Source organism: Furipterus horrens, unplaced genomic scaffold, assembly GCF_987537825.1.
Source record: "Furipterus horrens unplaced genomic scaffold, mFurHor1.1.pri manual_scaffold_10, whole genome shotgun sequence".
NCBI lineage: Eukaryota > Metazoa > Chordata > Mammalia > Chiroptera > Furipteridae > Furipterus > Furipterus horrens.
Window position 1 is genome coordinate 75,312,535 of NW_028327180.1, and position 27,950 is coordinate 75,340,484.

At 39.8% G+C, this 27,950-nt stretch overlaps 1 protein-coding gene and 1 pseudogene across 2 annotated transcripts; both read left to right on the plus strand.

The window, feature by feature from the left end:
* The first annotated feature begins 209 nt into the window (after window positions 1–209).
* Window positions 210–27,950, plus strand: ETF1 (eukaryotic translation termination factor 1). Of its 2 annotated transcripts, XM_090288245.1 has the most exons (11): window positions 210–348; window positions 511–614; window positions 17,408–17,583; window positions 17,953–18,092; window positions 21,406–21,544; window positions 21,875–22,065; window positions 23,063–23,192; window positions 23,735–23,890; window positions 24,316–24,380; window positions 25,139–25,286; window positions 25,648–27,950. In XM_090288245.1, the coding sequence occupies exons 2-11, from the start codon at window positions 529–531 to the stop codon at window positions 25,728–25,730; spliced, it is 1,314 nt and encodes a 437-aa protein (XP_090144371.1). In that variant the 5' UTR covers window positions 210–348; window positions 511–528; the 3' UTR covers window positions 25,731–27,950. The 2 variants fall into 2 exon arrangements, with proteins under 2 accessions (XP_090144371.1, XP_090144372.1); XM_090288246.1 differs by lacking the exons at window positions 210–348; window positions 511–614 and adding an exon at window positions 659–740.
* LOC150000730 (large ribosomal subunit protein eL8 pseudogene) lies at window positions 11,378–12,381 on the plus strand (annotated as a pseudogene).

Here is a 27,950-nt window from a genome sequence, read left to right on the forward strand (position 1 = left end):
CGGGCCGGAAGAAAGACGGCAAGTCCCCGCCCCCGGCCTTATCTCACAAGGCAGCGCGGTCCCAGCTGTGGCCAATCGGCAGGCTCATTGTAGGCCATGGCTCAGAGAGCCAATGGAAAGTCGCGGCGCGAGCCGACCTTTCCCTTTTCCGTACCGGCCCCCTCCCTTCCGCCCGCCGACTTCCACTCAGCCCCCTGGCGGAGGAAGTGATGTCACAGGCCCCATGTGAGCGGATTGCAACACATGCAGCTGCCTGGAGAGAGGGAGCCGGTGTCCTACGTCAGAGCCGCCGCCGCGGAGCCGCCGCCGGGGAGGAGCAGCCGCTGCCGCCCAGGACTGGGCCCTTAGGTAAGTCACGGGGAGGGAAAGGCCAGCAACCACCACGGCGGTTCGCGCGGAGCGGGAAGAGGAGGGCCTCTCGGGGGGTGGCAAGGAAGGGGGCCGCTCTGCCCCAGTGGCGGCGCTAACTCTGTGGTCTTGGTGTCTCCGGGCCCCGCCGGGCCGCTCTAGGGAGGAGGAGGCGAGAAGATGGCGGACGACCCCAGTGCTGCGGACAGGAACGTGGAGATCTGGAAGATCAAGAAGCTGATTAAGAGCTTGGAGGCGGCCCGCGGGTGAGCGCTGCGTCCAGCCCCCCGCGCCCTCTTGGTACCCGGACCCCTCAGGATGGCCGCCCCCGCGCCGCATGGCCGGATGAGAAGAGCCAGGCACTAGCCAACTCCCGCCTTCTGGACCTTTGGGTAGTTGTCCCTGACCCAAGGGCTAGGGTCTACGTGATTGGCCCGCTTGGGGATAAGAGGCCCGGTCCCGGGGCTCGGACCACTCGACCCCCTCGTGGCAGGCCACTGCTACTTTTGTACCCCTCCTAGGCTTTTGAGTTCAGCTTCTCTCTCCTCGAGCTCCTGGTGCTGCCACCCATCTCGGGTGCTGTTGGGACAGAGGGCTCGGCCTTCCTCTCCGATCGCCCTTCCCTGATTTCCTCCCTTTTTCTCCTTTCACGTTCTTCAGCCCGGCCTCATTAAAATGGCCTCTCCCTCCCGGGCTTCTGGGACTCGGTTGGGTGAAGTTTGCGTGGGGCAGGAGGGAGAGGTGGTCAGGGACAACCTCTTTCTGACATTGCCCGATTTCTCTGGGTCTTGAAACTCTCCCAAGATGACTTCCTCCAAATCTCCTAATTTCTCCGGAGCTTCCTGGTTTTAGCTATTCACGACCCACCTATGAACTGAAAATGCCAACGTGTGTGGGGTGAGGGAGTAGGGGAGGTTTTGGTTGGCGAATCTATATCTGTATATACAGAAAAAGTCCGGATTATGGGGCTGCTGATATCAATTGTAACAGGGTCCCTTTTGGCCTCTGTGGAACTTCTAGGGATAGAAGTGCCTGATTCTTGTTGAAATTGGGAGTTAAATTATGAGGGCTTGAGTCTTCCTTTATAAACTTTGACTAGAAATTGTTAGGAGCATCCAGTGTGGGAAGGGTTAACTAGTTTAAAACAGACTATATGCTCTTTTTATATATTTTAAATTACTCATTTGGGAAGGTGTGTCAGAGGTATTCCTGTTTTCTTAATTATTTTGTTCCTTTCCCAGTCGTGGAAACTTTTTACTTATAGAAAGTGGCAAAAAAAAGAAGAGAGAAAGAGTGTTTAGGGCATTACATATCTGTGGGGTTGAGCATTTTTTGAATAGTAGAGTGACTTGTCCCAGGCCATTATGAAAGTTTTCAGCCTAGGAATTGAACATTTTGGTTTCCAGCCCAGGTTTGTCCCTGATTCATAGATTTGCAATAAGATTAATTAAACTCTTAATTGTTATAGCTTATGAAATAAAGTGTACTTAGTTCCACGGAAGGGCCAAAGTTACTACTGGTTTTGCCATAGTCTTTTGTTCTTAATAAATTAATGACAGTTCTGCTTGGGATGAAGCTTCTGAAAGTTTGACCCTATTCTGTGACTTGGGCTTTTTTGCTCACTCTACTATACACTGAAGTAGCAGCTTATTTTTTATTCTTTAGGTTTGTTTTTCTTTGAGCTTAGTAGAATATTCAGACCTCGTTAATGATCTTATAGGACTTTGAACACCAATAGTTTTGTGCCACATGGTAGAATGAATAGTTATTCCCCAAGTGTGAGAATACTGTCAGGAAGGGTAATATAGGTCATGACCCATAGTGATGCACTACCAGGAATTAGCCAGGTTCTTTCGTTTCACTAGGATCTGCTGTTGCGTTATTTGAATCCCTCAATTGAGTTGTGACTTTTTAATAAATTGCTGTTGTTGCAGTGCTGTTTAAAATTGGCTGTGACCTATAGATTTGCTCTCCTGCTTGACTTGGAACCATGTTCATACATTAGAATTGGCATACAGTATATTTTCTGAATAAGTGTAGACTGAATTCACAGCTGTAATTGGCCTGTTGTCTGAGGGAAATGACATTGAAGAAATAACACTGCTTGTAAGTAACAGCATTTCTTTCTACTGCTTCAGGAACCTCATTCTTAAAATTTGTTTCTAGCCACTTGAAACTTTTAAGCTCCCCTTTAAAGCTTTTAAAAGCTTTTTCCCTTTGATTAGCAAAGTTCATTAAAGATTAAATGAAGTTCTTACATACAGCTTTTCTTTCAAGTGGTGGAGTTAGTTTTGATGTTTTAGGATTAAGCTATTTAAAATAGCTGGGGAGTAGGCTTTATCTAAACAAAGTGGTTGATAATCTTGTCTTACTTTGCCTACTTTTATTCAGGTTTTGGTTGCACCTTGAGCCCATGAAAATTTAAAATCTTGGCCATCTCTAGGTATCAGTAAGGGAGTCACACGTTTATTCTGTTTGCTTCAGAAGTTTCCCAGTACATACCAGTTTCTTTTCAGGAATAGCAAGATTGTGTTTTCATGGCTGAGTTGTGTTACAGTCACACTCATATTATCATAGTGTGCAGTGAGAATGTTTTTTCTTCTTTAACCAGTACTAAAAAATTTTAGGGGGAAATGTAATGGACTTCAGAGACAGGATGGCAAAAATGAATTTGTGTTATCAGGGGTTTCAGGACAAAACTATGGTTGTATTCAAGTGTGGTTATTAGCCCTAGGTAACAAAACTTAGTGGTGGATTAATGGAATGTGTGAGTTGAAAGGGGTATTACTTGTATAACTTGAATTTAAGTTGGGTGGGACATCCGTATTTAGTTTCAGGTAAGTCTGGTTGAATGTTTCTGTGTGTGAACTAGTAAAATAACAAACCCAGTCTTTTGCTATATAAATCCCACTGAAAGGTAATAGTAGTTTCTTCCTGATTTATGATTTCTCCTGGTATATTTGCCACAGTTGATACAATGAGTATAAATGTGTACATTCGCCAAAACTGGAGCTAAGGTCATGTGAATAGAATCATGGTTGCAGGTATTCTGAATACGAAACTAAAGTAGATGAATGCTAAGTGGGAAGTTTGGATAGTTTTTTCCTAATGTTTTCTGAACTAGCAAGAAATAGTGTTGGAACAATATAATCAATAAAAAACATTAAAAAAAAAAAGAAAGAAAGAAAGAGTGTTGGAAGCTTTATGGTTTTCAGGTAGTAAAATCATAACCAGAGTCTGTTCTAACCAAATCAGTGGTGAATGTAGGAGAGCAATAGACAAGGTTAATTTGGGCTAAGTTGTGTCTGTGAGTGTTAAAAATATTTGTTCACTTATCTTCAGCAGGGAGCCTTGTATATTTCATATATAACGAAGGCTCGGTTAGATAATCTATGTTTGAAGGTCAGTGAAGTTTGTAAACTTCATTTGGTTGTCATCTGTTGTCTTTCAGTATTTTTAAAGTTTACTGTTCAGTTAAAATAATATGTAGCCCCAGCTTGGTAGCTCAGTTGGCTACTGTGACATCCTGATACACTAAGGTTTTGGGTTTGATCCTGGCCAGGGCACATACAAGAATCAACCAATGCATGATGGATGAGGGGCACATCTCTCTTTCCCTCTCTCCCTCCCCGCACTCCCTCCCTGCCTCCCTCTCTTCCTCTCTCCCTCTCTCTCTTCCTCTCTCTCATATCAATTAAATAAAAATAACTTGTAAATACCTTGACTTTGAAGGAAGTAGAAATTACCTGGCTGTATGTGACTGTCTTTCCTGCCCCCAAATGTAATTTGGCAGCGGGGGGAGGGGGAGAGCAACACAGGACTATTCTCTGCTCTCAAGAATTCTGATACCAGGTATGTCGGTTTTTTTTCCCCATATCAAGCAATTCTCCAGTTCTTAGCAGACACCAGCTGAGTGTCCTACAATTCAGCTCGCTTCTGACACTACCTGAATTAACATCAGGTCCCACAAGGTAAAGGGCTCAGTACCACAAGACTGCCCTACTTCTGACCAACAGGCTATAAATTTAGCATTCAGTAATTTGCTAGAATTGCCCACAGAACTAAGGGAAACACTTTACTTTGTGTTTACTGGTTTATTACCGAGAATACTATAAATACAAATGAACAGCCAGATGAAGAGATCTGGGCAGGGTCCAGAAGGGTCTGACTGGGCACTTCTACCCTTTTGGAACTAGGGTGCGCCACCTGGATTTACCAATTGAAAAGTCAGTTCATCTTCAGGAATTTTATAGAGCTCAATCTATAGCACGCCACCCCCCATTTTCCCTTCTCTGAGGTCCATGGGTAGAGCTGAAAGTTCCAATCCTGGATTCACTGGTTTTTTCTGGTGACCAACCCCATCCTGAGGCTATCCAGGAGCTGGCTCTAAGTCACTTAATTAACAAAAACACTCCACCGAATTCTAAGGATTTCAGGAGCTTTGTTGAAAGCCTGAGACAAAGACCAAATTTGTCATTATACCATGTAATTTCTTTTTAATCTCCACAAAATTCCTTACGTTGTGTTGAATTAAGTTAGTAATTTTGAGACATTGTTGAATAGGTTTTGTAAAATTCTTAAAGACAAATAATATGTACAAATTCTTAATATAATTAGAATAAATTAAAGAATATTAAGTGTGTTTGAATACCTTCCCCGAGTGAAAATTGTTGATTAACAGAACATTCACTTAAATGATACTTAGAATGTTCTCAGAGCATGAATTTAAGAGATAGTAAAGGGAAGAGGGACAGAAAAGAGTATACTTGATAGGGTGTGGTGGTGTTCCTCAGTCCACTTCAAGTGTCACAGGCTGCTTTCCTCAACTCTGAACTTGTCCTAACAGCCCTTGTATTCTGGCATGGTGTTCTGTGCACTGTGAACCCAATGAACAATTACTCTCTTTGAATTTCAACTCTTGACAGACTTCTCATTGTAATAGCAGATATACTTATCCTTCCAGGAAAGGAAGGCCTACTCTGGACACACTCCTAGGTAAGCAAGAGTACCTAATTAGAATACCATTTAAGGCCTACTGCAATCTGGGTGGTAGGTGGCCACCCCCTACCCCGTGTCTCACATACACACACCAGCTGAACCCTTTTTAGTAGAGGGCCCTTTTTCTTTGAGCTTGTGGTTGAGTGTGTGCTCAGTGTGGCCCCTGGTGCTGGGAAGGTGTTCGATTGTGAGATCATTTAAAATGTCAGTTTTGCAGCAGGACTAATTTGTATTTAATCCTATTTAAGAGTCAGAGGAGAAATTTGCCTGTTTTCCATAGATGTCCTGCTAGAACTGTCCAACTGAGAATTTAGGACAATAGAAATTTCTTTCCAATCCAACAGATTCTCCAGGGATCTCCAAATAGAACCTTCTGGGTTACATCCTGTAGGTGTCTCTTAGTTCTTCAGCAGCTGGCTCTCAGTGAGGGGGGAAAAGGGATTAGGGAGGTTCAAGGCTCTTCTTTCAGGTAGAAAAATAGGAGGTTTCTCACCTTGGGGCATTGTTCTCATAGAGCATAATGAAGCTCCCTCGGATAACAACTTTATCTTATGACACTGGACACTTTGAATCCTTGCCTACTGTCTGTTAGAAAAGAAAAATTGCCTTTTTTCTTATTTTTCCACTTTCTGAGAGCAGGTATATTTTTCGTCCTTTGACTCTAAATGAATGCAGATCAATAAGAAGAATGATTTTGCTTTTTACTCTCAACCCAAAATATAATTGAGTTTAATTAAGAGCCATAATTTTATTTTCTTGTAGATGAAACATTAAAATAGACATTAAAGCTTTCTGTGTTTTAATCCAGTCCTGTCTCTTTCATCTATCTAATTTGAATGTGATAATAGGTACCTTCTAAATGTGAAAGTTTGTTTTTTTGATAAAGCCTCCACATTACTTTATATCTTTATTTTAACACCAGTTTTCAGACATGTGACTTTTCATCCACTGTAAACTATGTCTTTACTTTTGTTATCATCCTTCCTACCCAGTTCAGAAGACTTCACATTTTCAGATGCCTGACACTGCTTCTTGTCATAGAGATAACTGGGGGATATTGGTCCTGTAAGTCTTCATTTGATTCTCTTATGGTCTCCTTTAGAATGACCCTAGTCAAAACAAAAGTTTGTCTTTTCATGCCGTATCTGTGGCCTTCTAAATTGGGTTTTTCCCCAGACTCATCTAGGCATGTGAAAAATGAAGCCCACAAGTGCATTTTTACTATTAAACAGACAGCTTACAAATTTCCTCAAACATCTGCTGTTGAGTTGGGCACCGGACATTTTTATTTTTTATTTTCTTAAGATTTTATTTATTCATTTTCAGGGAGAGGGGAAGGAAGAAAGGGAGAGAAACTTTGGTATGCAAGAGACATATTGATGGGTTGTTTCTCACAGGCCCCCAACTGGCCCGCAACCCAGGCATGTGCCCCAACCAAGAATCGGACTGGTGACCCTCGGTTGGCAGGATGATGCCCAGTCCACTGAGCCACACCAGTCAGGGCTGGGCACTAGACATTTTGGAAAAAATGTGTAATACAATGAGAATATGGTATATGACACAGCCCTGGTGTGATGATAACGAACCATATTAGTACAGAATAACACAGTACATGTGAAGGGGGTGTAGTGTAAGCAAATGATTCTGCTCTTGAATCAAGTGTTGGAAGTTTCAGTAATCAAAAGAAATTTTGTAACTACTCCAGCACATTTCCTAAAAGGCATGTTTTGTCAAAGAATGTTACTTTAGGTATTGGCTTTTTTTGACTAATACAGTATCATTGATAGTGATGGAATGGAATTATAATTGAACTGCAACTTTGATACTATAATTGAAATTCATTCTGGATTAAAAGCCAGTTAGCCTAAAATTAGATCCAAAAGCTTTGTGTTGCTTGATGGTTGGTGAGCTGTCAGGGTATTGAAATAGTGCAGATCATTTACACATGCATACCTTGGTAAAGTTGGCATGGCAGAGCTTACAGCCATGCCAAAACAATTTTCTCTCAGCCCAAATAAACTTCAGTTTGCAAGTAATGAAAATTTACTGGTCCCCTAAACATTAATTCCTTATCATATCTGGATATTTTTAGCCTTTTACTGAAAAATTTAAAAAGTCATTTCTGTCTACCTCCTTTTCTGGCATCTTAGGGCTTTATGACTCCACTTAAGCAAAGAGGATCCTCAGGGAAGACTCGAGTTAGAGGTTCATAGCCAAAATATGTCTTAATCAAGTAATTAAACTAGTTTTCTGAAGATGAGTTGAATAACATACAGTTTGACTCCTTACAGCAGCTCTGTGAGGACAGCTACTATTGCCATTTTGTGGGGGAAGAAATTGAAATACAGAGAAATTGTCATAGCCTAGTAAGGGGCAGTGCTAGATTCTGTTTGTACTTACCGGATTTCAAAGCCTGTGATCCCCTAACCATTATACCACACTGCTCCTGCTCTTTGATTAGTATTTCTTTTGCTGAATAGAAACATCTTCCATTCCTTTCTGAAAGGAGAAGGCCCGGTACCCAGGAGCAAAGGTAAAAGGAAAACAGGCAGCCCTGGTGGGTACCTCAGTTAGAGCGTCATCCCAATACACCAGAGTTGTGAGTTTGATCCCCATGTCAGAGCACATATAAGAATCAATCAGTGAATGCATAAATAAGTGAAACAACAAATTGCTGTCTGTCTCAATACATAAAAATTTTTTAAAAAGAAAGAAAACAGATATGCTATTAGCATTCTATCCTAGGAAAATCCTGGGTACTAAACATGTTTGTTCTTAATGAGCATCCATGATGAGGGAAATAAGTCACTTTTAAATCCCTCCCCAGAAGCTTATATGTATATGAGAAAGAACATTAACAATAAGGCGATGCCTTTTGTTTTACTTGAATGGTACTTACATAGTGGTCAAGAAAGATATGACCTGGATTTTCATTTATTAGGGTCGCATGTAGAACACTGGTAGTGATTTCCTAATGCCGTTTGAGATTGCTATCTCTTGGCTTTGCACTGATGTGAGAACACTAGGGAAATTTTCCAGTTTCTGCTGCTTCCTGGTGGAATATTCCACGACGTTAATTTTGTGAAGCTGTTAACATTTTTTTTTAAGCAAAGTAAATGCCTGTACTTGTAGAAAAAATAATATCCTATCAGACATATATATTTTTGTTTTGAATAAATAAGTAATCCTAGTGCTTTTGAGGGTAATACTAAAATGAACCTTTGTAAACTTTTCTGCCTAAAATTTTTTGGGTCAGCTGAATTATTCTGTCCTCTAGGGTAGAGGCTGCTTTATGTTAGGAATTAACCATTTATTCATTCATCAAATGTTTGAACTTCCGCTATATGCTAAAATGATTTCTGCCTTAAAGAAGCTTGTATAGACCTAGTATAAGCAATGTGTTGTTTTATTGATACTTGGTAGAAGAGAAAACAGGTCAGATCTTTGAAATGACTGATTCTGGGTTTATCAAAATACTGAGCCCATGCTATAGCTGTAGAATAGAGCTCACTTAAGCTTTTATGTAATATAACTATTTATAAAGTTTTAGAGGAGAATGAATTTTACTCCTTTATGATAAATTACAAAATATTTTCTGGTGTTCTGGCTATATTGTTTTGAACTACATTTTTGGTTCAGGGCATTTATTCTGTTGGAAGATTTGGCAAGTCCTATAATCCAGTCAAGGTGATCACCTACCACAAAGTCAACTTTCTCTCTCTCTCTCTCTCCCCCACCCTCCCCCTCCCCCTCTCCCTCCCCCTCTTCCTCTGACTTACTCAGATTCAAATAAGACTTCAACACCATTAACAGTGCCTTTTCCTGCCTTCTAGTTGTGCTATCATAATTCTTTCTGACTTATACTATAAAAGGGCAGGAGGGTAGGGCACAAGGAGCTGGAGTTCTATCTAGTTACCATTTAGTGAGCAATGTCTAGGATCCATGCTAGGCATTTGATATACATTATCTTTTAAAAATTTTTTTTATTGTATTTTTTTCCATTAACATTTAGCTTCCTTATACCTCCCTTTCCCTCTTGCAGTCGCCACACTGTTGTTCATGTCCATGATACCCTTTTCCTTTTTGCTTGATCCCTCCACTCCTTAACCTCCCCACCCCCATAGCTGCTCTCTATCTATAGGAGTTTGTCTCTGTTTTGCTTATTAGTTCAGTTTGTTCATTAGATTTCATAGATGAGTAGAATCATATGGTACAGTAGTCCCTCTCTGTATCGCAGTTCACTTATCACAGCCTCACTGTATCACAGGATTTTTAAAAATATTATATTTAATTATCGCAGATTTTTCACTATATCACCGGATCTCGCAGTACTGTATATGCTGTTAAAAGTTATGTAGGTTTAAGAATGTAGAATATGTTTAAGAAGATAGTGTTTATAAAAGTGTGGAAAATGTTAATAAGGGACTGGGAATGGTTTCTAAGTGTGTGGGAAGGGTTTATAAAGCCTTAAAATATATATAAATACTAAAATAAACATAAGGTTCCTACTTCCTGGATTTTCATCTATCATGGGGGGTGGGGTCTAGAATGTAATACCTGCGATACGTGTGGGAATATTGTATTTGTCTTTCTCTGGCTGACTTATTTCACATAGCGTGATATTCTGTTCCCATCCATGCTGTCACAAAAGGTAAAGTTTTCTGCTTTTTTATGGCCAAGTAGTATTCCATTGTGTAAATATACTATGATTGTTATATCCATTCATCTACTGATGGACAGTTGGGCTGCTTCCATATCTTGGAGATTGTAAATAACACTGCAGTGAACATAGGGGTGCTTATTGAATTAGTGTTTTGGGTTTCTTCAGGTATATTCCCAGAAGTGGAATCGCTAGGTCAAAAGGCAGATTCATTTTTTATTTGAGGTATATATAATGCTTTCCAGAGTGGTTGTACCAGTCTGCATTCCCACCAACAGTGTAAAAGGGTTCCCCTTTCTCCAAATCCTGGCCAGCAGTTGTTTGTTGATTATTTTTTAAAAATTATTTGTTTGTTTTTTTATTTTTAGAGGGGAAAGGAGAAAGAGAGGGAGAGAAACATCACTGTGTGTTGCCTCTCACTCGTGCCCACCAAACTGGGGACCTGACGTGCAACCTAGTTATGTGTCCTGACTGGGAATCAAGCCAGTGACACTTGGTTCGCAGGCCGATGCTCAATCCACTGAGCCACACCAGCCAGGTGTTCGTTGATTTTTTGATGATAGCCATTCTGACAGGTATAAGGTGATATCTCATTGTGGTTTTAATTTGCATTTCTCTGATGATTAGTGACGTTGATGTTCAGCATCTCTTCATATTATCTATTGGCCATCTGTATGTCCTCTTTGGAGAAGTGTCTGTTCAGGTCCTTTGCCCATTTTTTAATCGGATTGTTTGGGGTTTTTTTGGTGTTGAGTTTTGTAAGTTCCTTATAAATGTTGGCTATTAACCCCTTACCAGATGTTTCAGTGAATATGTTCTCCCATTCCGTGGGTTGTCTTTTTATTTTGTTGATGGTTTCCTTTGTTGTGGATATTTTATTATATTAATAGAATCCTCCTGGCCTTGTAAAGTAAGTAGAAATTGAGGCCCAAAGGGATTTGTGTAATTTTCCCTCAGTCACGTAGATAGGACAGGACATGAACCAAAATCTGTCTGATTTTAAAAGCTTTGCTCACTCATAACCATCCATCCATCTGTTCTGTTCCCATATTAAACCATATCAAAAGATTGCTTTAGTCTCAAAGTTTAAACTTAGCTTTGTGCATTTGGTGAAAGAAGGAAAATGGAAACCCCATGATGAATTAAAAATAAGGTCATAGGTTGTAAAAATTGGAGAGGAGCTGATTTTCACCTGGTGATCCATATAATATGGCTAGCTTATCAACTCCCAGAATGATCTGAGGGTTTGGTTTTGTGTTTAAGATTTTACTTATTTATTTTTAGAGATAGGGAAAGGGAGGGAGAAAGGGAGAGAAACATCAATGTGCGAGAGATACATTGATTGGTTGCCTCTCACACCCACCTAGGGACATGGCAGGCAACCCAGGCATGTGCACTGGCTGGGTATGGAACCAGAGACCTTTTCAATTTCCAGGCCAGCACTCAATCCACTGAGTCACACCAGCCAGGGCTGATCTGTGGTTTAAGTTAAGCTTTGTGAGCTTGAAAAGGGTGTGGTGGCAACTTTAGCCATCCATATCCTAGTCACAACCCAAAGCTGAAAGGAAAGAAGACTAAGAGGAAGAAGGTGGCACTGGCCCTTGCTGTCATGAAGCAGGAGGCCAAGAAGGTGGTAAATCCCCTGTTTTGAGAAAAGACCCAAGAATTTTGGCATTGGACAGTACATTCAGCCCAAAAGGGACCTTCCCTGCTTTGTCAAATGGCCCTGCTACATTAGGCTGCAGCAGCAAAGGGCTATTCTCTATAAGCGTCTGAAAGTGCCTCCTGCAATTAACCAGTTGACCCAGGTCTTGGACTGCCAAACAGCTATTCAGCTGCTTAACATGTTAAGCACCCAGCCTGTTTTGTCTTCCTTTCCAGAAAGTATAGTGTCAGTCACCGGTGACTGACATGGCGCTTAACGTGTTAGGTTAGCCCACAAGTGCAGACCAGTGACAAAGCAAGAGATGAAGCAGAGATTGTTGGCCTCTGGCTGAGAAAAAAGCTGCCAGCAAAGGAGGTGTCCCCATCAAGACACCACTTGTCCTTCAAGCAGGGGTTAATACTGTCACCACCCTGGTGAACAAGAAATCCCAGCTGTTTCATTGCACACGATGTGGATCCCATCAAGCTGGTTGTCTTCCTGCCTGCCCTGTGCCATAATATGTCAGGATGGGGTGTCTAGTCCACAGGAAGATCAGTACAACTTCACACAGGTTAACTCAGAAGACAAAGGAGTTCTGGCTAAGCTGGTGGAAGCTATCTAGCCCGGCTAAAACGATAGATATGATGAGATCTGCTGCCACTGGGGAGGCAGCATCCTGGGAACAAAGTCAGTGGCTCACATTGCCAAGCTGGGATTTGTACACTGTTAAGTTTTCTGTACATAAAAGTACAGAAAGCTTCTTGGAGAGCAGATTATCTAAATTCCACTTAGTGTAGTAGGCAGCCTCTAAAATGTTCCTGGTCCTAACCTGAATGTGATTTTATTTTATTATGTCGGGGTGATGAGATGGATGGCAGGGCATTTCATGGGGAGTGAGTGAATGTTCTGGCTAGAGAAAGTTGGACATCTCTGAGCCTTGACCATTCAGTGGTGGTTAGTGCTAGAGTAAATGACAGCAGCTCACCTGTGAATTTCTTTTTAGGAGGGGGTGAAGTGGAATCTCTCTTGACTTCTGCTGACCAAGACATCTTGCTTTTAAAGACGTAGAAAGCAAGTCGGACACATTGATTCTCAATCCTAGTCGTGCATTAAAATTTATCTGATTCTATTTAAAAATCGAGATTTCCCCTTACCCACCATCACCACCCTCACTTACCTATTCAAGACCTATTGAATTAGAACAATGGAAGGGGAGCTCTTTTTGTATCTGGATTATTTGGATTGTTTTGGTGTTTGGGAGGGGGTTGGTTATTTGTTTTTTTGTTTTGAAAACTCCAAAGATTCAGGCTCCTTGTGCAGATTGGTCAGTGGACAAGCTTGTGGAAACCACATTTTTTACACCTACCTTCCAAAGTGTTATTGAGTATTGTTAATGATGATGATTTGCAGTGTAATATTTACAGGTCAAAGAGTGCTTACTACATTTTCTTGTTTGCCTGTCATTAGGACTGACCAGAGAGCACCTTGCATCCAAAGTCTGGAACTCTAAAATCACACAGACACCACAGCCCAGGCTTGCTTTAATTACCTTGAGTTTTTTTCCTTAGAAACCTTTTAGTCCTGACAGTTCCAGTGACCGAATGAATGTTTCCCTGTTCATCAGGCTCAGGGGCCACGTAATCTTGGAATTGGATCAGTAAGTCGTGGTACGACCCTAACCTCCCATCCTAAGGAGATTCTTCCTTCAGAGGTCTTATTTGAGAGTGGGGATAAGAAAAGCTGTTACTTGCTTTTTTAATTCTCTTTCTTCCTAAGTCTTGTCTAGTTTTATTCTCTCTATTGAATCTATTCACAACTACTTCCTGTCTCAGCTGTTCTATTTCTCAGAAGTTAGACCTCTAGTTGGAGGCATTGATGAACCCTTCTTTGACAAGAAGTGTCCCTAAAATGAGAACAAGAAAAATCTGAGAACAGAGGTCCCTGGAAGCCCTTATGTTAGAGCACATTGTTATATGTTGTGTCTTGCTTTTCCCAATGTCTACAACCTGCATGTCAGTCATTGCTGTCCCTCATAATTCACTGGCTCTGGAATGAGGGCCTTTGATTTTGAAAAAAGGATGGTGACAAAGCAGAAGAGTGGATGAAAAATATTAAAATTTAAAAAGGGTTTGGTTTGCATATGTAGTCAGCAGCTATTTCACTTTATTTCTCATGCTTTCCTGGGGTTGTTCACTCTACTTTAAAATGAAATATTCATTTTCCATGGTTTTATTTTGGTGTTTACATAAACTGGTTTAACTACTTTGATTGACTTGCCTGTGGAGTAAATGAGTGTTTATTTTGTTTGGAAACTTTCCTGGAAAAAACTTTAATCTGTTTGTATTAAACCCAAGATACAAAACATCAGATTATAAAGTAACTTTTAAATTTGTAAAGTAGAAGCCATACATTTAATAATACTTGTTTCCTCTTTGACAATCAAGTGTCTTATAATAAAGATGAATTCAGAAACTTTTAAGGTAGGGAAAGTCACAAAGGGAAACTAGTGAAGGGAAATTTGTTTTTTTAATCCTTACCTGATGATATGTTTATTGATTTTTAAAGAGAGAGAGAGAGAGAGAGAGAGAAACATTGGTTGGTTGCCTCCTGTGAATGCCCCAGCTAGGGATTGAACCCACAACCTAGGTATGTGCCCTGACCAGGAATCAAACCCATTACCTTTTGGTATACGGGACAACACTCCAACTAACTGAGCCACCTGGCCACGGTGTGAGGGTAATTTTTTAAATATTAGTCAAAATTCAAAAGGAGTAAAGAGGCCAAGAGTAAGTTAGGGTAGTGTTTCAGATTTAGCAACTTGGTGGAAATATACCAAACAATTTTTTGGCAAGCTATACTTATGAACTTTTTTTCTTTTTTAATATTTATTTTATTTTTAGAGGGGAAGAGGAGGAGTGAAATATCAGTGTGTGGTAGCCTCTGTCGCATCCCCAAGTGAGGACCTGGCCTGCAACCCAGACATGTGCCCTGATTGGGAAGTGAACTGGTGACCCTTTGACTTGCAGGCCAGCACTCAGTCCACTGAGCCACACCAGCCATAGCTCAAACCATTTTTTAAGTTGAATTCTATAACACGATTATGTTCTTAGGTATTGTCACTGCTTTATTCCCTCTAGAAGTTACTTAGATATGAGTGTAGGGTTGCCCAACTCTGGTGGCTGTAAAGTAAAATTGCTTAATGAATGCTTATCTTAACCTATCTGCTGTAGGAAGTAGATAGTTGCTTATCTTAAGGTCCTTGCTTTGTCCTCCACATGATTATCTTGCTTTAAGGATTTCCTTCAGGCATTTTAGGTTCACTCAGTTTATTTGTCCCAACATCCTCTCTAGCCTCAAATTTTCCTTTTTTTTTTTTTTTTTTTTTTTTTGAGCATTTTTATAAGAGAGTATTTGAGCCAAACTGACGACATATGCAGGGGAGGATGTCAGATGCTCCCCAACTTTTCTGTCCTTTGGAGTTTGGTGACTTTTCGCTTTCTGAGTTCTGAGCCTTTGCTCCTGCTATCCTTGTAGCCCCTTTTCATTCCATTCCCTACAGATTGCCTCTTTGCTAGTTCCATCTCCTAGGAAACTACTCTGTAAATCAGAACACGTCAGCTTTTAAAAACTGAGCCCTTTTGAGAAATAACTCCCTTGGTCCCTAAAGATTCCAAGAGTCTCTCTAGGGCGAAGAAACATGCTGTCAAGAATTATTCTTCTGAAAGGAAGCACAAGCCAGTAACGTCAGTATTCAAACTTATTCATCTTCTTTTTTTCTTATCTTATATATTTTCATACTATACATTTGCCTAAGTTGACAGTCTCTTTGTAGAGACAGGTAGATGGCACCTATAGTGTAGACCTTGTTTGAAGTTATATGTATTTGCTAAGTGTTTCCACCCACTCCCAGAGCAAACTCCTTTTCTCCTTCTTGGCCTGTAGTGTTTAACATAACTCCAGAAAGAATTATCAGAAACATTTTTTTAAATTCCTATAGGAGCCTAGCAAAATACATTATTGGAAGAAAAGCAGTTTGTTAAATACGACTGCTTAAAAATAGGACAAAGGACACTCACTGATTGTAAAGAGCTCGTTCATGCTACTGCTACTTTTTGTTTTATTTTTTCTTGTAATAAAAGATAACAGTTTGTTTTATTTGGGAATTCTTTATATATCTAGTTCAGAAACAGGAACGAGGCCACAGGTGGAATTTTATTTGTGTCTGATTGTTTGATTTCTGTGCAATTTGTCCTGGTTTTTAAAAGTTCCTTTTATGTAGTTGTGCTGTGAAAATCAAAATGATAGATATTTTGGAGAGTGATACACCTGACTGTGTGTGTGTCTTTGTGCACGCACCCACACACACACAAGCAAGGGAGTGTTCTGGATCACTGGTTTGTCAGTATTAGATTGAAATTTTAGCTGATATGAATATTGAGAATAACATGTAACTGAAGAAATAACTATGGGTCAGCTTTGGAGTTTGGAGATTTATCTTATATGAAATGTAACTTGTAAACAGCTTTGTTTTATAATAATCATTTTGCTTCTGTTTTTGATGACAACTGAAACTACATATAAATTTGCTTGATTCTCTGGTTTGGCTAGAATACTTGCTCCCATATCCAATGGGGTGGCAGCATAGCACACTGGCACTGTCATTAATCAACCTCTGTTCATTGGGGGAAAGTATCACAAAGGTTATGAACCAGCCCTCTAGGTTTTGAGCAGAAACCCCAACAGAAACAATGCTGGTTTTGGAGCTATAACATGAGTTGGCAATCTGAGAGTAACTATATTGGTAGTGGAAAACTTGTAAAGAAAACTTGTCTGACAAGAAGACCTGTGGAATTTACCACTAGGAGAAAACTTTCAGAAGGCAGGGTCTTGTGTAAATGAGGTCCTGTTCTAGTGCTGATGCTGGGGAGAAACAAATCCCATAGTGCATATTTGTGAAATTAATTTTACTGTATGAAGATGCTTCCATTTTCAAACCCCTATAATTACAAAGCTAATATAGGGGTTTTTTCCCCTAATTTTTGTTATTGTTCCCCTGACTGCTTCACATCTTTCTTATTAGTCACTTGACACATAAGCCCATTGGACTTGACATTGTACCCATCTTTCTAATTTCTTTATCTTGTCAGCTTCCACTGGACACTGGATATGTGAAATTCTATTAAAGTTGGCGTGTTGGACTACTGTGAAATTCTGCAAGCTCAGTAATTAGTGGAAAGTTTAGGCATTTTTGACAGCCTTCCCAGTTTACGTAAAGAAAGCCCTCACCTGTTTCCTCATGATACTAGTACATACAGTGAAACCCCCAATCCCCGTTACCAGTTATTCCCCATTCCATGTTGGCAATCACTCTCCTTTTTCTTTGTCTGTGTTGCTTGAAGTCCACTTGATGTAAATAATCTTCTACATAGTAATTTTCCATGCTCTTTGGTTGTTACTGAGAGCTTATTACATTTGCATTTCCTAAACTAAGAAGAAAGTCAGAGGTGAGAAAAATGTCTTATGGAATGCCACTTACAGGAACTTTTTTTGAAAAGGAACCACCTAGAATGACCTCCCTGGGTGGTTTTAATGTACAGTTAAGAGCTTCTGTTATAAGGGAAATGTGTGTTTTAGCTCTTTGATTACACTGGTATGGTCCCTATCTTCCTGGTCACTTTGAGAGTGATCTATTTCTATTTTAAGGAAATCTTACTTACGTGATTCTTGAACCTCTGATGTTATTCTTTCTTCCACAGCAATGGCACAAGCATGATATCATTGATCATTCCTCCCAAAGACCAGATTTCACGAGTGGCAAAAATGTTAGCAGATGAGTTTGGAACTGCATCTAACATTAAGTCACGAGTAAACCGCCTTTCAGTCCTGGGAGCCATTACATCTGTACAGCAAAGACTCAAACTTTATAACAAAGGTAATCTGGAGCTTGATCATTTTCCTCCTGCTTTGTTTTGTCTTGGTTATATTAATATGTTCTAATTGGATCCTGTCATGATGCTTTTGGTCACTACTGTTTCCTTTAGCCAACTTTCTCAGCAGTGTCTCTTTGACCTTAGGATTTAACCCTTCTTTTAAAGTTATTTTTTGAAAGTTAATTAGTATTAGTATTAAAACATCTTGAGTAAGTTTCAAAATCCAGGCTAGAATTCTGCCTGAGAGATTTATAGATACTTCTGCTTTATTTAAATTATGATTTAAGGACTGTAGGCTGTGGAAATTTTTCTGTTGATGGGAGGAAATTAGCTGTGGCTTTAAGTAGAAAAATCACTTGTGTTTTTTGCAGTACCTCCAAATGGCCTGGTTGTTTACTGTGGTACAATTGTAACAGAAGAAGGAAAGGAAAAGAAAGTCAACATCGACTTTGAACCTTTCAAACCAATTAATACATCATTGTATTTGTGTGACAACAAATTCCATACAGAGGTAAGAAGTTCAAACAGAATATTTTCATCACCGCCCAAAAACATCCTATACCCCTTAGCAACTAATCACTCCCATTCTCTATTTCCCCACCTCAAGGTCCCTCCTCTCTGGGCTACCACTAATCTATTTGCTACCTCTATAGATTTGCTTATAGTGGCCTTTTGTCACTGGCTTCTTTCACTTAGCATAATGTTTTCAGGGTCCATCTACGTTGTGGCATGTAGCTGTACTTCATCCCTTTTTATTACTAGGTATTTGTCACATTTATTTATCTGTTTATTAGTTGATGGACATTTGTGTTTCCACTATTTGGCTATTATGACTAATGCTGCTTTGAACATACAAATTTTTGTGTGACCATGTTTTCATGGGGGGAAGTATATACCTAAGAGTGGATCATATGGTAATTGTGTTTAACTTGAGGAATTGTCAGACTTTAAAATAATTGTATCATTTTATAAGGCTGGCTTTTAAAAAATTTATTTAGTTATTTATTTATTTTTAGGGAGAGAGGAAGGAAGGAAGAAAGAGAGGGAAACCTCAATGTAGGAAAAAACATTGATCAGTTGCCTCTGGCATGTGTCCTGACTGGGACTTGAACTAGCGACCTTTCGGTTCCCAGGCTGACACTTAACCCACTGAGCCACACCAGTCAGGGTGAAGACTGGCTATTTTCAAAAAATAGAAGTTTACATTTATTAGACACTGAAAGGTATCATTCAGCATGTTTGGAGTGCTAAGCTGGGCTTGGAAAACTAATAGAGGTGAAGAAATAATTGGCTACATGATCTCCATTTCACCCTATGTACCCATGATACTTCCCTGTATTCCTTGAACCCTTTCATGCTCAGAAATTATAAAATCTTTAGTAGCAAAACTATAAGAGCCCTTTTTTATTTATTTATTTATTTATTTTGCATGAAACTTTTGAGTGGCATAGCTGCTATAAGATGAACTTTTAAGGGTGGAAAAGAAACCTCATTAGAGTGACCTAAATTAGTCAACAGTTGAACAATCAGGAATTCACAGCTGGCTCCTCTTTCAGTCTCTTGCTTTTCATCAACATAGGGGAAAACCTCTACAGTGGAATTAGAACTGACATTTGTCAACATAGTTTATAATGGATGATTTTTGCTAACTTGACAGGAAGTACAATTCCAGTTGGGTCTTGGTTGGATACATAGATGGTTAAGACCGTTCTTCTCTTGGGTATCACAGTCTCCTTCCAGCCAGACCTTCACTAGGAGGCTCTTTGGCTCCACTACTTGTGTCTGATTGGATGAAAGCAGGTTTTGAACCTTATTGATTTAAATAGTACCTGGTACTCATCTAGCTTACTAAGTTAGCTTCGTCCTACAATGTACCATTTATGCTTGCTAGCTTTTTTTATTTTGACTTTAGTTGATATGTTTACTAGATATAAATGTGCATATACTGCACAATGCAATTTATGTCATGTTTAATCAGGATAGTTATACCTTTTTATGAGGAATAAGTCTATTCCCTGATGAGCAAACTTTTGAAATCCTAATTTAAGCTACCTAACACATCATTTCAGTGAAGCAAAAATTCTAACATGTGTAATATTTATGTCAATGCTAATTATCAAGTATGGTTTGGTTGATTCTTAGGGATTAACCTGTGTTCTCATCAATTCTTGAAGAAGCTATCTTCTTCCTTAGTTAAAATGGGATAGATAATTACTTAGCTCTAAAAAGGCTGCCACCTAGCAATTGGTCATCTACCAAGCCTATAGTATTCAAACGCCATTATGAAAATTCTTGTCCATCTATGAGTCCCAGGACTATTTAAATATTTGCTTTTTCAGGAGGCAGAAATATAGGGATATAATACTAACCCAGAAGAAGAGCTTTCCCCATGAAAACTCAGAATCTTTAGCTATAATACCTTTAAAATAAAATTGAGTATTGTTCAACAAACAAGTGCTAGCAAGAATGAGGAGAAAGCACCTGGCTGCTGTGGCTCAGTGGATTGAGTGTCGGTCTGTGAGCCATGTGTTGCTGGTTTGATTCCCAGTCAGGGCAAATAACTAGGTTGCACATCAGGTCCCCAGTGAGGGGCAACCACACAGTGATGTTTCTCTCCCTCTTTCTCCTTTCCCCTCTCTTTAAAAATAAGAAAAATAAACAAGCAAACAAAAAAATAGTTTGTTTTTAAAAAGCTATGGGCCTAAATATTAAAAAAAAAGAAGAAGAAGAATGAGAAGAAAAGGGAACCCTAGTGCACTGTTGGTGGGACTGCAGACTGGTGCAGCCACTGTGGAAAACAGTGTGGAGTTCCCTCAAAAAATTAAAAATGGAACTGCCTTTTGACCTTGGGAATATATTAGAATCCTGAAACACCAATTCGAAAGCATATATGCACCCCTAGCAGCATTATTTAAAATAGCCAAGCAGCATTATTTAAAATAGCCAACAGCATGGGTGGACCTGGAGATTATATGCTTAGTGAAATAAACCAGTCAAAGAAAGATAAACACCATATGTACCATTGATCTCACTTATATGTGGAATCTAATGAACAAAATAAACTGATGAACAAAATAGAAACAGAGGCACGGACACATGGCACAGACTGACAGCTGTCAGAGGGGATAGGGGAGCTGAATGTATAACCTATAGACACAGACAGCAGTGTGGTGATGGCCAGAGGGAAGGGGTGTGTGGGCTGGGTGGAGGTAGGCAAAGCAAGGATGAAATGGGGACATAATGTAATAGTGTCAACAATAAGTTTTTTATAATTGAGCTTTGTATCCTTATATCATTAATGATGCCCAAGACATTAGAGTTAAAAAAATATTTCCAAATTAGATGTTTCTATAAACAGTGTGTGGGTTTTATACTCATGTACTCCTATGCTAGAGGTGATTTACAAGGTATTTGCTACAGCGAGAGCTGCCTATTAATTCTGGGGTTATTTATGGTAACAAAAAGTCAACTTTTGGAGGTTAGACTTTTAATTTGAACATTATGTTCATGCACTACCATCAATCTAAGTCAACTAGGAAGAATTTCAGCCCTAAAACTCTGGGTTTTGTAATCTTGTGCCCACGTCAGTTTTGTTGAAAGGCTTCACATCAATATCATTGGCTTTTTCCTGCATCAGGAATTCGTGTGTGTGTGTGTGACATATTTAAAGCTTAAGTCTATAAATTACTTCATAAAATGGTTTTTCTATGGTATTTATTCCATTCTCAGTGGGGTGAAAGAGCTCATATGTGTCCTTTCAGAATTTGTCTTGACCCTGTCAGAGCTTTAGGATTTATTGTATGGTACTTGTGTTTGCTTTTCAGGCTCTTACAGCACTACTTTCAGATGATAGCAAGTTTGGCTTCATTGTAATAGATGGTAGTGGTGCACTTTTTGGCACACTCCAAGGAAACACGAGAGAAGTCCTGCACAAATTCACTGTGGATCTCCCAAAGAAACATGGTAATATAGTAAGAGGATATGAGCCCATTTGCTTTGTGTCTGGCAGTAAGGAAAAAATTGTATGGGGCAGGGGAGGGAACTAGTTTATCCAGATGATGGGGAAAGTATCATGAAATGACTTAGTGGTGTTTATGGCTCTTCTTTCAGCAAGAGAATTAGTAGTCATTTCTGAAAACAAAGGTTTATGCCAAACTTGATTTAGTTGAGGAAATAGTGATTTTTCTTTTTGTCCTTGTTTTGGGGTAAGAGCATGATTATTTAGTTAGTTTTTAATTAGCAGGGCATCTTCTATTAATAATTGACTTTTTCCTCTGCCACTTTTGTGTCAAGGTAGAGGAGGTCAGTCAGCCTTGCGTTTTGCCCGTTTAAGAATGGAAAAGCGACATAACTATGTTCGGAAAGTAGCTGAGACTGCTGTGCAGCTGTTCATTTCTGGGGACAAAGTGAATGTGGCTGGTCTCGTTTTAGCTGGATCGGCTGACTTTAAAACTGAACTAAGTCAATCTGATATGTTTGATCAGGTGAGAAGTAAATGCTCCATTATGTAATTTTCTGGTGGGAGTAGTGGGTCCTCTGAGCACCGGGACATGCACATTTTATTTTTTCTAGCGCTGAGTTGACAGGATTTCAGGTGTTTATTAGGAAACATTCCCCTGCGCTTTTCTGGACCTTTTCTCTTGAAATCAGCAGTGTTTAGTTAGGATCTTTCTGGTCCTATGGAGGCCCATGGTTGATTCAGTTGCCATACTTGGCTTTAAAATGGAGTAAGGTTGATTTAAAAGAATCTAGGAGCTATTTTTTTCTTTTTCTGATTTTTTTCTTGGAGGTAAGTAAAGTAGTGATATAATAGCTGATTAAGACTAAATTCTTTAATCCAGAAAGATCTTTTGGTTTATGACATGGGCTCAGCCATAACACATATTCCCAAGGTGTTGGGGGTGGTGGTGACCTTATAGTAGAGGCTCACCAAAGAAGTTAGCTGTCTTGTACTATACCACCTTGTGTAGCAGGAACTAATAATTCTCCCTTTCCTTCACAAGAAATTTAGTTTTGTTTGTATTTAATGAGTTAGCCTTTTATAGGTCTAATAGAATGTGTGGTATGATTGGCTGGGGAAGTATATCCCAGCAGTGTTGCTCACTGAGATTTAATTTAATGAATAAATAGAGCTCTTTCCCCATATTCTCCCTCTTTAGACTTTAGTGATCACGTTGCTGAGTTTTACATACCATTAAGAGGTAGTGGGTCTTTCCCTGACTGGTGTGGCTCCGTGGATTGGGTATTATCCTGCAAACCAAAGGAACACTGGTTCAAATCCCAGTCAGGGAACATGCCTGGATTGCAGGCTAGGTCCCCAGTTAGGGGTGTGTGAGAGGCAACCAATAGATGCTTCTCTCCTCTTTCTTCCTCCTTTCCCCCTCTAAAAATAAATGAAATCTTTAAAGGAAAAAAAAAAGAGGTAGTGGGTCTTGGTGAAGGTGTTTTGAAGTACTAATTATGTTTTTTTGTGTGTGTCAGAGGTTGCAATCAAAAGTTTTAAAATTAGTTGATATATCCTATGGTGGTGAAAATGGATTCAACCAAGCTATTGAGTTATCTACTGAAGTCCTCTCCAACGTGAAATTTATTCAAGAGAAGAAATTAATAGGTATCAGTGAAATGCAACTTATTTACTTATTCTGTGAAATGTTTTTATATGTATATACAAGATTGTATGAAACACAGTGCTGAAAAGGTAAGAGGAAGATTTAGCATTTTTATGTAAGATCTTCCTCAGTGGAATCATTTTTAATTTTTCTTTAGTCATTAGGGCTAATAATGTGTTTATATTTCCACTATTTTTACCCTTTGACAGTAGGAACCAAACTTTAGTCTTATTTCCCATGTTATCCTTTGTAATAGAGTGATAAATAGCCTGAATTAAAGATTAGCATGGCCATTGTTTGGCTTTGTTTCAGATTTAACTGAGCACACATATTTGCAAATGGTTCTATATTTGCCCCAGCTATTGCCTCTTTAGAGTCAATTTCTGGAGTCTCAACCAGTGGTATCATTTTTTCATTGATTTTGGGCACATATTCATTTTTAAGTTGGGTTTTTACCTCCCTCTCTCTGATTTTGAATATAAAAGGATCTGTATCTATAAAGAAAACTTTAATGTTGTCCTTATTGGCCTGTCCCTAATCACAGGACGATACTTTGATGAAATCAGCCAGGACACGGGCAAGTACTGTTTTGGAGTTGAAGATACACTAAAGGCTTTAGAAATGGGAGCTGTAGAAATTCTAATAGTCTATGAAAATCTGGATATAATGAGATATGTTCTTCATTGCCAAGGCACAGAAGGTATGAGAATTAGAAATTCAGGTTGCTATTTGTTACTGACCTGTGTATTCAGGAATCCTGGGGTGGAGATTAGAAAGATGGCTGGCTGCAAGAGCAACCAGAAGGCAGAGCTATACCTTGTTCCCATCTCTTTCATTCTGTAGCATTTTCCTGCAAGATTTCTGCTTGAACTGATAAATGTTTCCTTAAGATTATTAAATTTTTTTAGGGGAGGACTGTATCTTGAATATCTTTGATGTTTCCTCTTGATAGGAGCAGGGTACCTGGTAGACACGCAGTGCATGCTAACTAATAAACATGAATAAAGGGTTGTTAGAATGAGTTCAGGAGTCCTTTCATCTAACCTAATTCCTCTCATGGGACTTAAACTTGTTAGTATATGAGAACTAGGTTAACACATTCCCCCCCCCCTTCCAATATTACAGAGGAGAAAATTCTCTATCTAACTCCAGAACAAGAGAAGGATAAATCTCATTTCACAGACAAAGAGGTATGTGATTGTTTTCTTGGTTTGGTGACACATGCAAGGAAAGATAAATTCATATGTTAAAGCACTGACAGCGTACAGTACCCACCTGGGAAACCAAACCTGGGATTTGTCAATTGAGGGCAACAGGAGGTGGTCAGCTCCTATGTGCCGCATACCAGTCTGGATTCCAAAGAAGGAGGCCAAGTTGTGGTTATTGTGGTTCCTTATTTTTAAAGTGGTTTAATATTCTCATCTGCCCCTCCTGCACCATGAAACCTGTGCTGCTGTTTTCACCTGCTGTATTAGCTCTTCTACTGAAATGGTTACTGCAGGTTTGGTATAAATGGATCACTATGGCTTAAGGTGCCACCTACCCAGTACAGGTCCCCTTATGTGGTATCTTCCTCCAATTCTGAGGGGAAGAACTTTTGATGTGGCTGCTCCAAAAAGCAATTGTGGCCTTTCTCTTCTGGGCTATTGAATGCCTGGAGACAGTCTACAGCAGCCTGGCTTCTAGAGACAACAGGATTTGTAAGTTGAAAAACTACAAAGTATATGTTGACATTTCATTATTGAGGCCAGAGCCGGGGGAATAACATTGTTTGAAATAATTGGAATTTCTCTGCTGTTACAATTATGCCACCAGAAACCAGAATTCACTTAGAGAGTTTTACACACATACACTAATAGAGGGAGAATGGTGGCAGGCAGGGTCGAGGATCACGAAGTCTTCATATATTCTAATCCCATTGTTTCTGTATCTCATGGTTGCCCTGAAGACAGGACAAGAACATGAACTCATTGAGAGCATGCCCCTGCTGGAATGGTTTGCTAACAACTATAAAAAATTTGGAGCTACATTGGAAATAGTCACAGATAAATCACAAGAAGGATCCCAATTTGTGAAAGGATTTGGTGGAATTGGAGGTGAGTAGCCAATTAGAAAACTAAACTTAAAGCCAGAGTTAAGGCCAAGGCTTTTCCTGGACATCCCAAAATAATGTTACTTCTTCCCCCACCCCACCCCACCCCCATTGATTTGAGAGAGCGAAACATTAGTTTGTTGTTTCACTCTTTTATGCATTCGATGGTTGATTCTTGTATGTGCTCTGACCAGGGATCAAAACCCACAACCTTGGTATATTGGGATAATGCTCTAACCAACTGAGCTACCCGGCTGGGAGCATTTTTTAATCGATACCTCTTGGTTTTCTATAATTCTGCAAGGGAATTGGGCCTTCTGCTTTCTGTGAACATAGGTGATTCACTCTTTGGTTTCTGTCTCCAGGTATCTTGAGGTACCGAGTAGATTTCCAGGGAATGGAATACCAAGGAGGAGACGATGAATTTTTTGACCTTGATGACTACTAGGTAGTCGACATGGGTCCGGCAAAATGTGCCTCACCCTCCAGCATCCAACCCAAGGAGCATACCCGTGGTGGAATCCAAACAGATCCCTGCCTTACAATTGGAACATTTCCAGAACTTAATCCATAAGCATTGGATATTGAAGAGAAAACCGAAACAAAACCAGACCCAACCCTACACTTTGGTTTGTCATGGTGTCAGCGCAGCAGCCTACAACTAAGTTCCTAAATGCCACTTTGGACTAATTTAAATGAGAATCCCAGTTTTTACTTTTACTTGATGGTGAGATTGGTTGCTCTTGTATTTTATGGGGAAAAAATGATTTTTTTAACCTTCATACATAGAAGCAAAAGTACCTTAACTGCTGTAAACCTTCAAAAGTTAATAGAAATGAGATCATACTGGTTTGTTTCTTATTTTGATTGGAAAAAATTAAATTGCTGCATTTCGCAGTGACCCATTTACATGGCATTCTCAGCTTAGACTGCATAAGAAGAAATATATGTGGTGAAATGTTGGAACCATTTCTCTCTTGGTCTCTTGTTTAATGTTGTGAAAGGATGAGCTAATAGGTGATTTCAATTTCACTCCCTCACATTACCCCTCCCACCTCCAGACGGTCAGTACAAGGATGCAAATTGCATTGTAAAGTCAAGCTGACACATGAAGCATTTGAGCCAGTGCACTGTTTCCTTCCATCTGTTTTGCAGGCGCATTTGTGCCAGGGGTTTGGGAACCCTTAGCATCCATTGCTTTGACAAGGGTTTCCAAAATGTTAGCCTACTAGAAACCAGTTTGGGATGGACATGATGGGGCTTCTGTGCTACTGCTGGGATTGGGAGAAATAAAACATGCAATTTAAGTGGAAGCAAAGAAATTTAAAGATATTTTATTTTGCTTGGGTCTATCCTTGGTAAAGGGGAGGTGGTCGTGTTTTCCTTGTGTTGGATGGCATGAGATTATGTGTTTTGATTTTTTTTTTTAATGAACTGCAAGGTTTTTCACAGGAACGACAGATAAGACATGTATGACTGCATGTAATTATAAACCCCTGACCTCCTGGTGGGGTTGGAGCATCTGTTTCGAATATGGGACTTGCAAGCACCTCTCATGAGAAATTATGGGAGCGGGGTGGGAAGGGCAGGGGTGGGAAGGGATGGGACACAGCTTCTGGCACCAAGGACTTAACCTTCTTGGGTCCAAAAATGGGCCTGAAAACCTGAAGCTCATGCTTCACAGCTGGACTGTGAGTTGAACTTGACCCCAGCTGACATGCAAGGTCATGGCGTGCTTGAAGTGGTGACTGAACAAAGTGTATGGGATGTGCCCAGTGGTAGCAATGGAGAAAAGTATACCAGATGGACTTTGAAGGACCAAAGGTTTTAAAAGTCAATTGGTATCACCCCCACACTGATAGGGTAGTGGGGGGGCATTCGGTTTTCAAATTGGGTACTTTCAACACTTTAGTGCCTGACTGCTGTTCTTCATTGACTTGACTCAGTCACTTGTAGCTTTATTGGTCTGAACCAGCTCCTTGTTCCCAGGTTGCAGACCTGCCTATCGTTCCAATAATCCTGTTTCACTTGAATGAAGGGAGTATGTCTTAAATGTAAAGTTTCTGGTTCTCACACTGTACTCTTGAGGTCCAAATGACTGTCGATGTGTAACCTGATGTCTCAACCCCCCAGTGAGAAGAGTCAGTTCTTTGGTATTCAATGCGGAGGCTTCACTGGAATAGGCTTTTGCTTTGGACTCTGCTATTTTTTTGCAGAACACCCAAGAGCAAGCAAACATGCACTCTTCGCAGCAGTACCGTAGGGTTTTGCCATTGTAAATGGGTCTAAATGTGATATGACAAGACCAGAGAAATTGGATGTAAATTTACATTTTTGAATATGCTTGTTGTTTCACATGATACATTTAGGGTATGCAGCTCCTTTTGTAGTTTTTATTTTTACTATTTAAGTTTGGAAATGATGCCAAATTTTTGTATTTCTTTAATCAATGTGTTCTCTTCGGTGATATATATTGCATTATATATTGATGTGTGTATCAATATATACTGATATGTATTACACTTAACATGCAAACACATCAATACGAGGGGGTAAAAACCGTAGCCTTTGCATTCTCTATAGCCTCTACAGAGAGATCCTAAGCAGCAAAATCTTGGTGTTGTGATGTACAGAAATGGAGAAGAGTATTAAACCATATTTAAGAATA

Excerpts from the sequence above, each read along its gene's own strand:
- ETF1 (XM_090288245.1), top strand. The coding sequence starts at position 529 with ATGGCGGACGACCCCAGTGCTGCGGACAGGAACGTGGAGATCTGGAAG. Across the intron at positions 18,093-21,405 it reads ACAACAAATTCCATACAGAG|GCTCTTACAGCACTACTTTC; the intron begins GTAAGAAGTTCA and ends TTTGCTTTTCAG. Across the intron at positions 21,545-21,874 it reads GGATCTCCCAAAGAAACATG|GTAGAGGAGGTCAGTCAGCC; the intron begins GTAATATAGTAA and ends TTTTGTGTCAAG.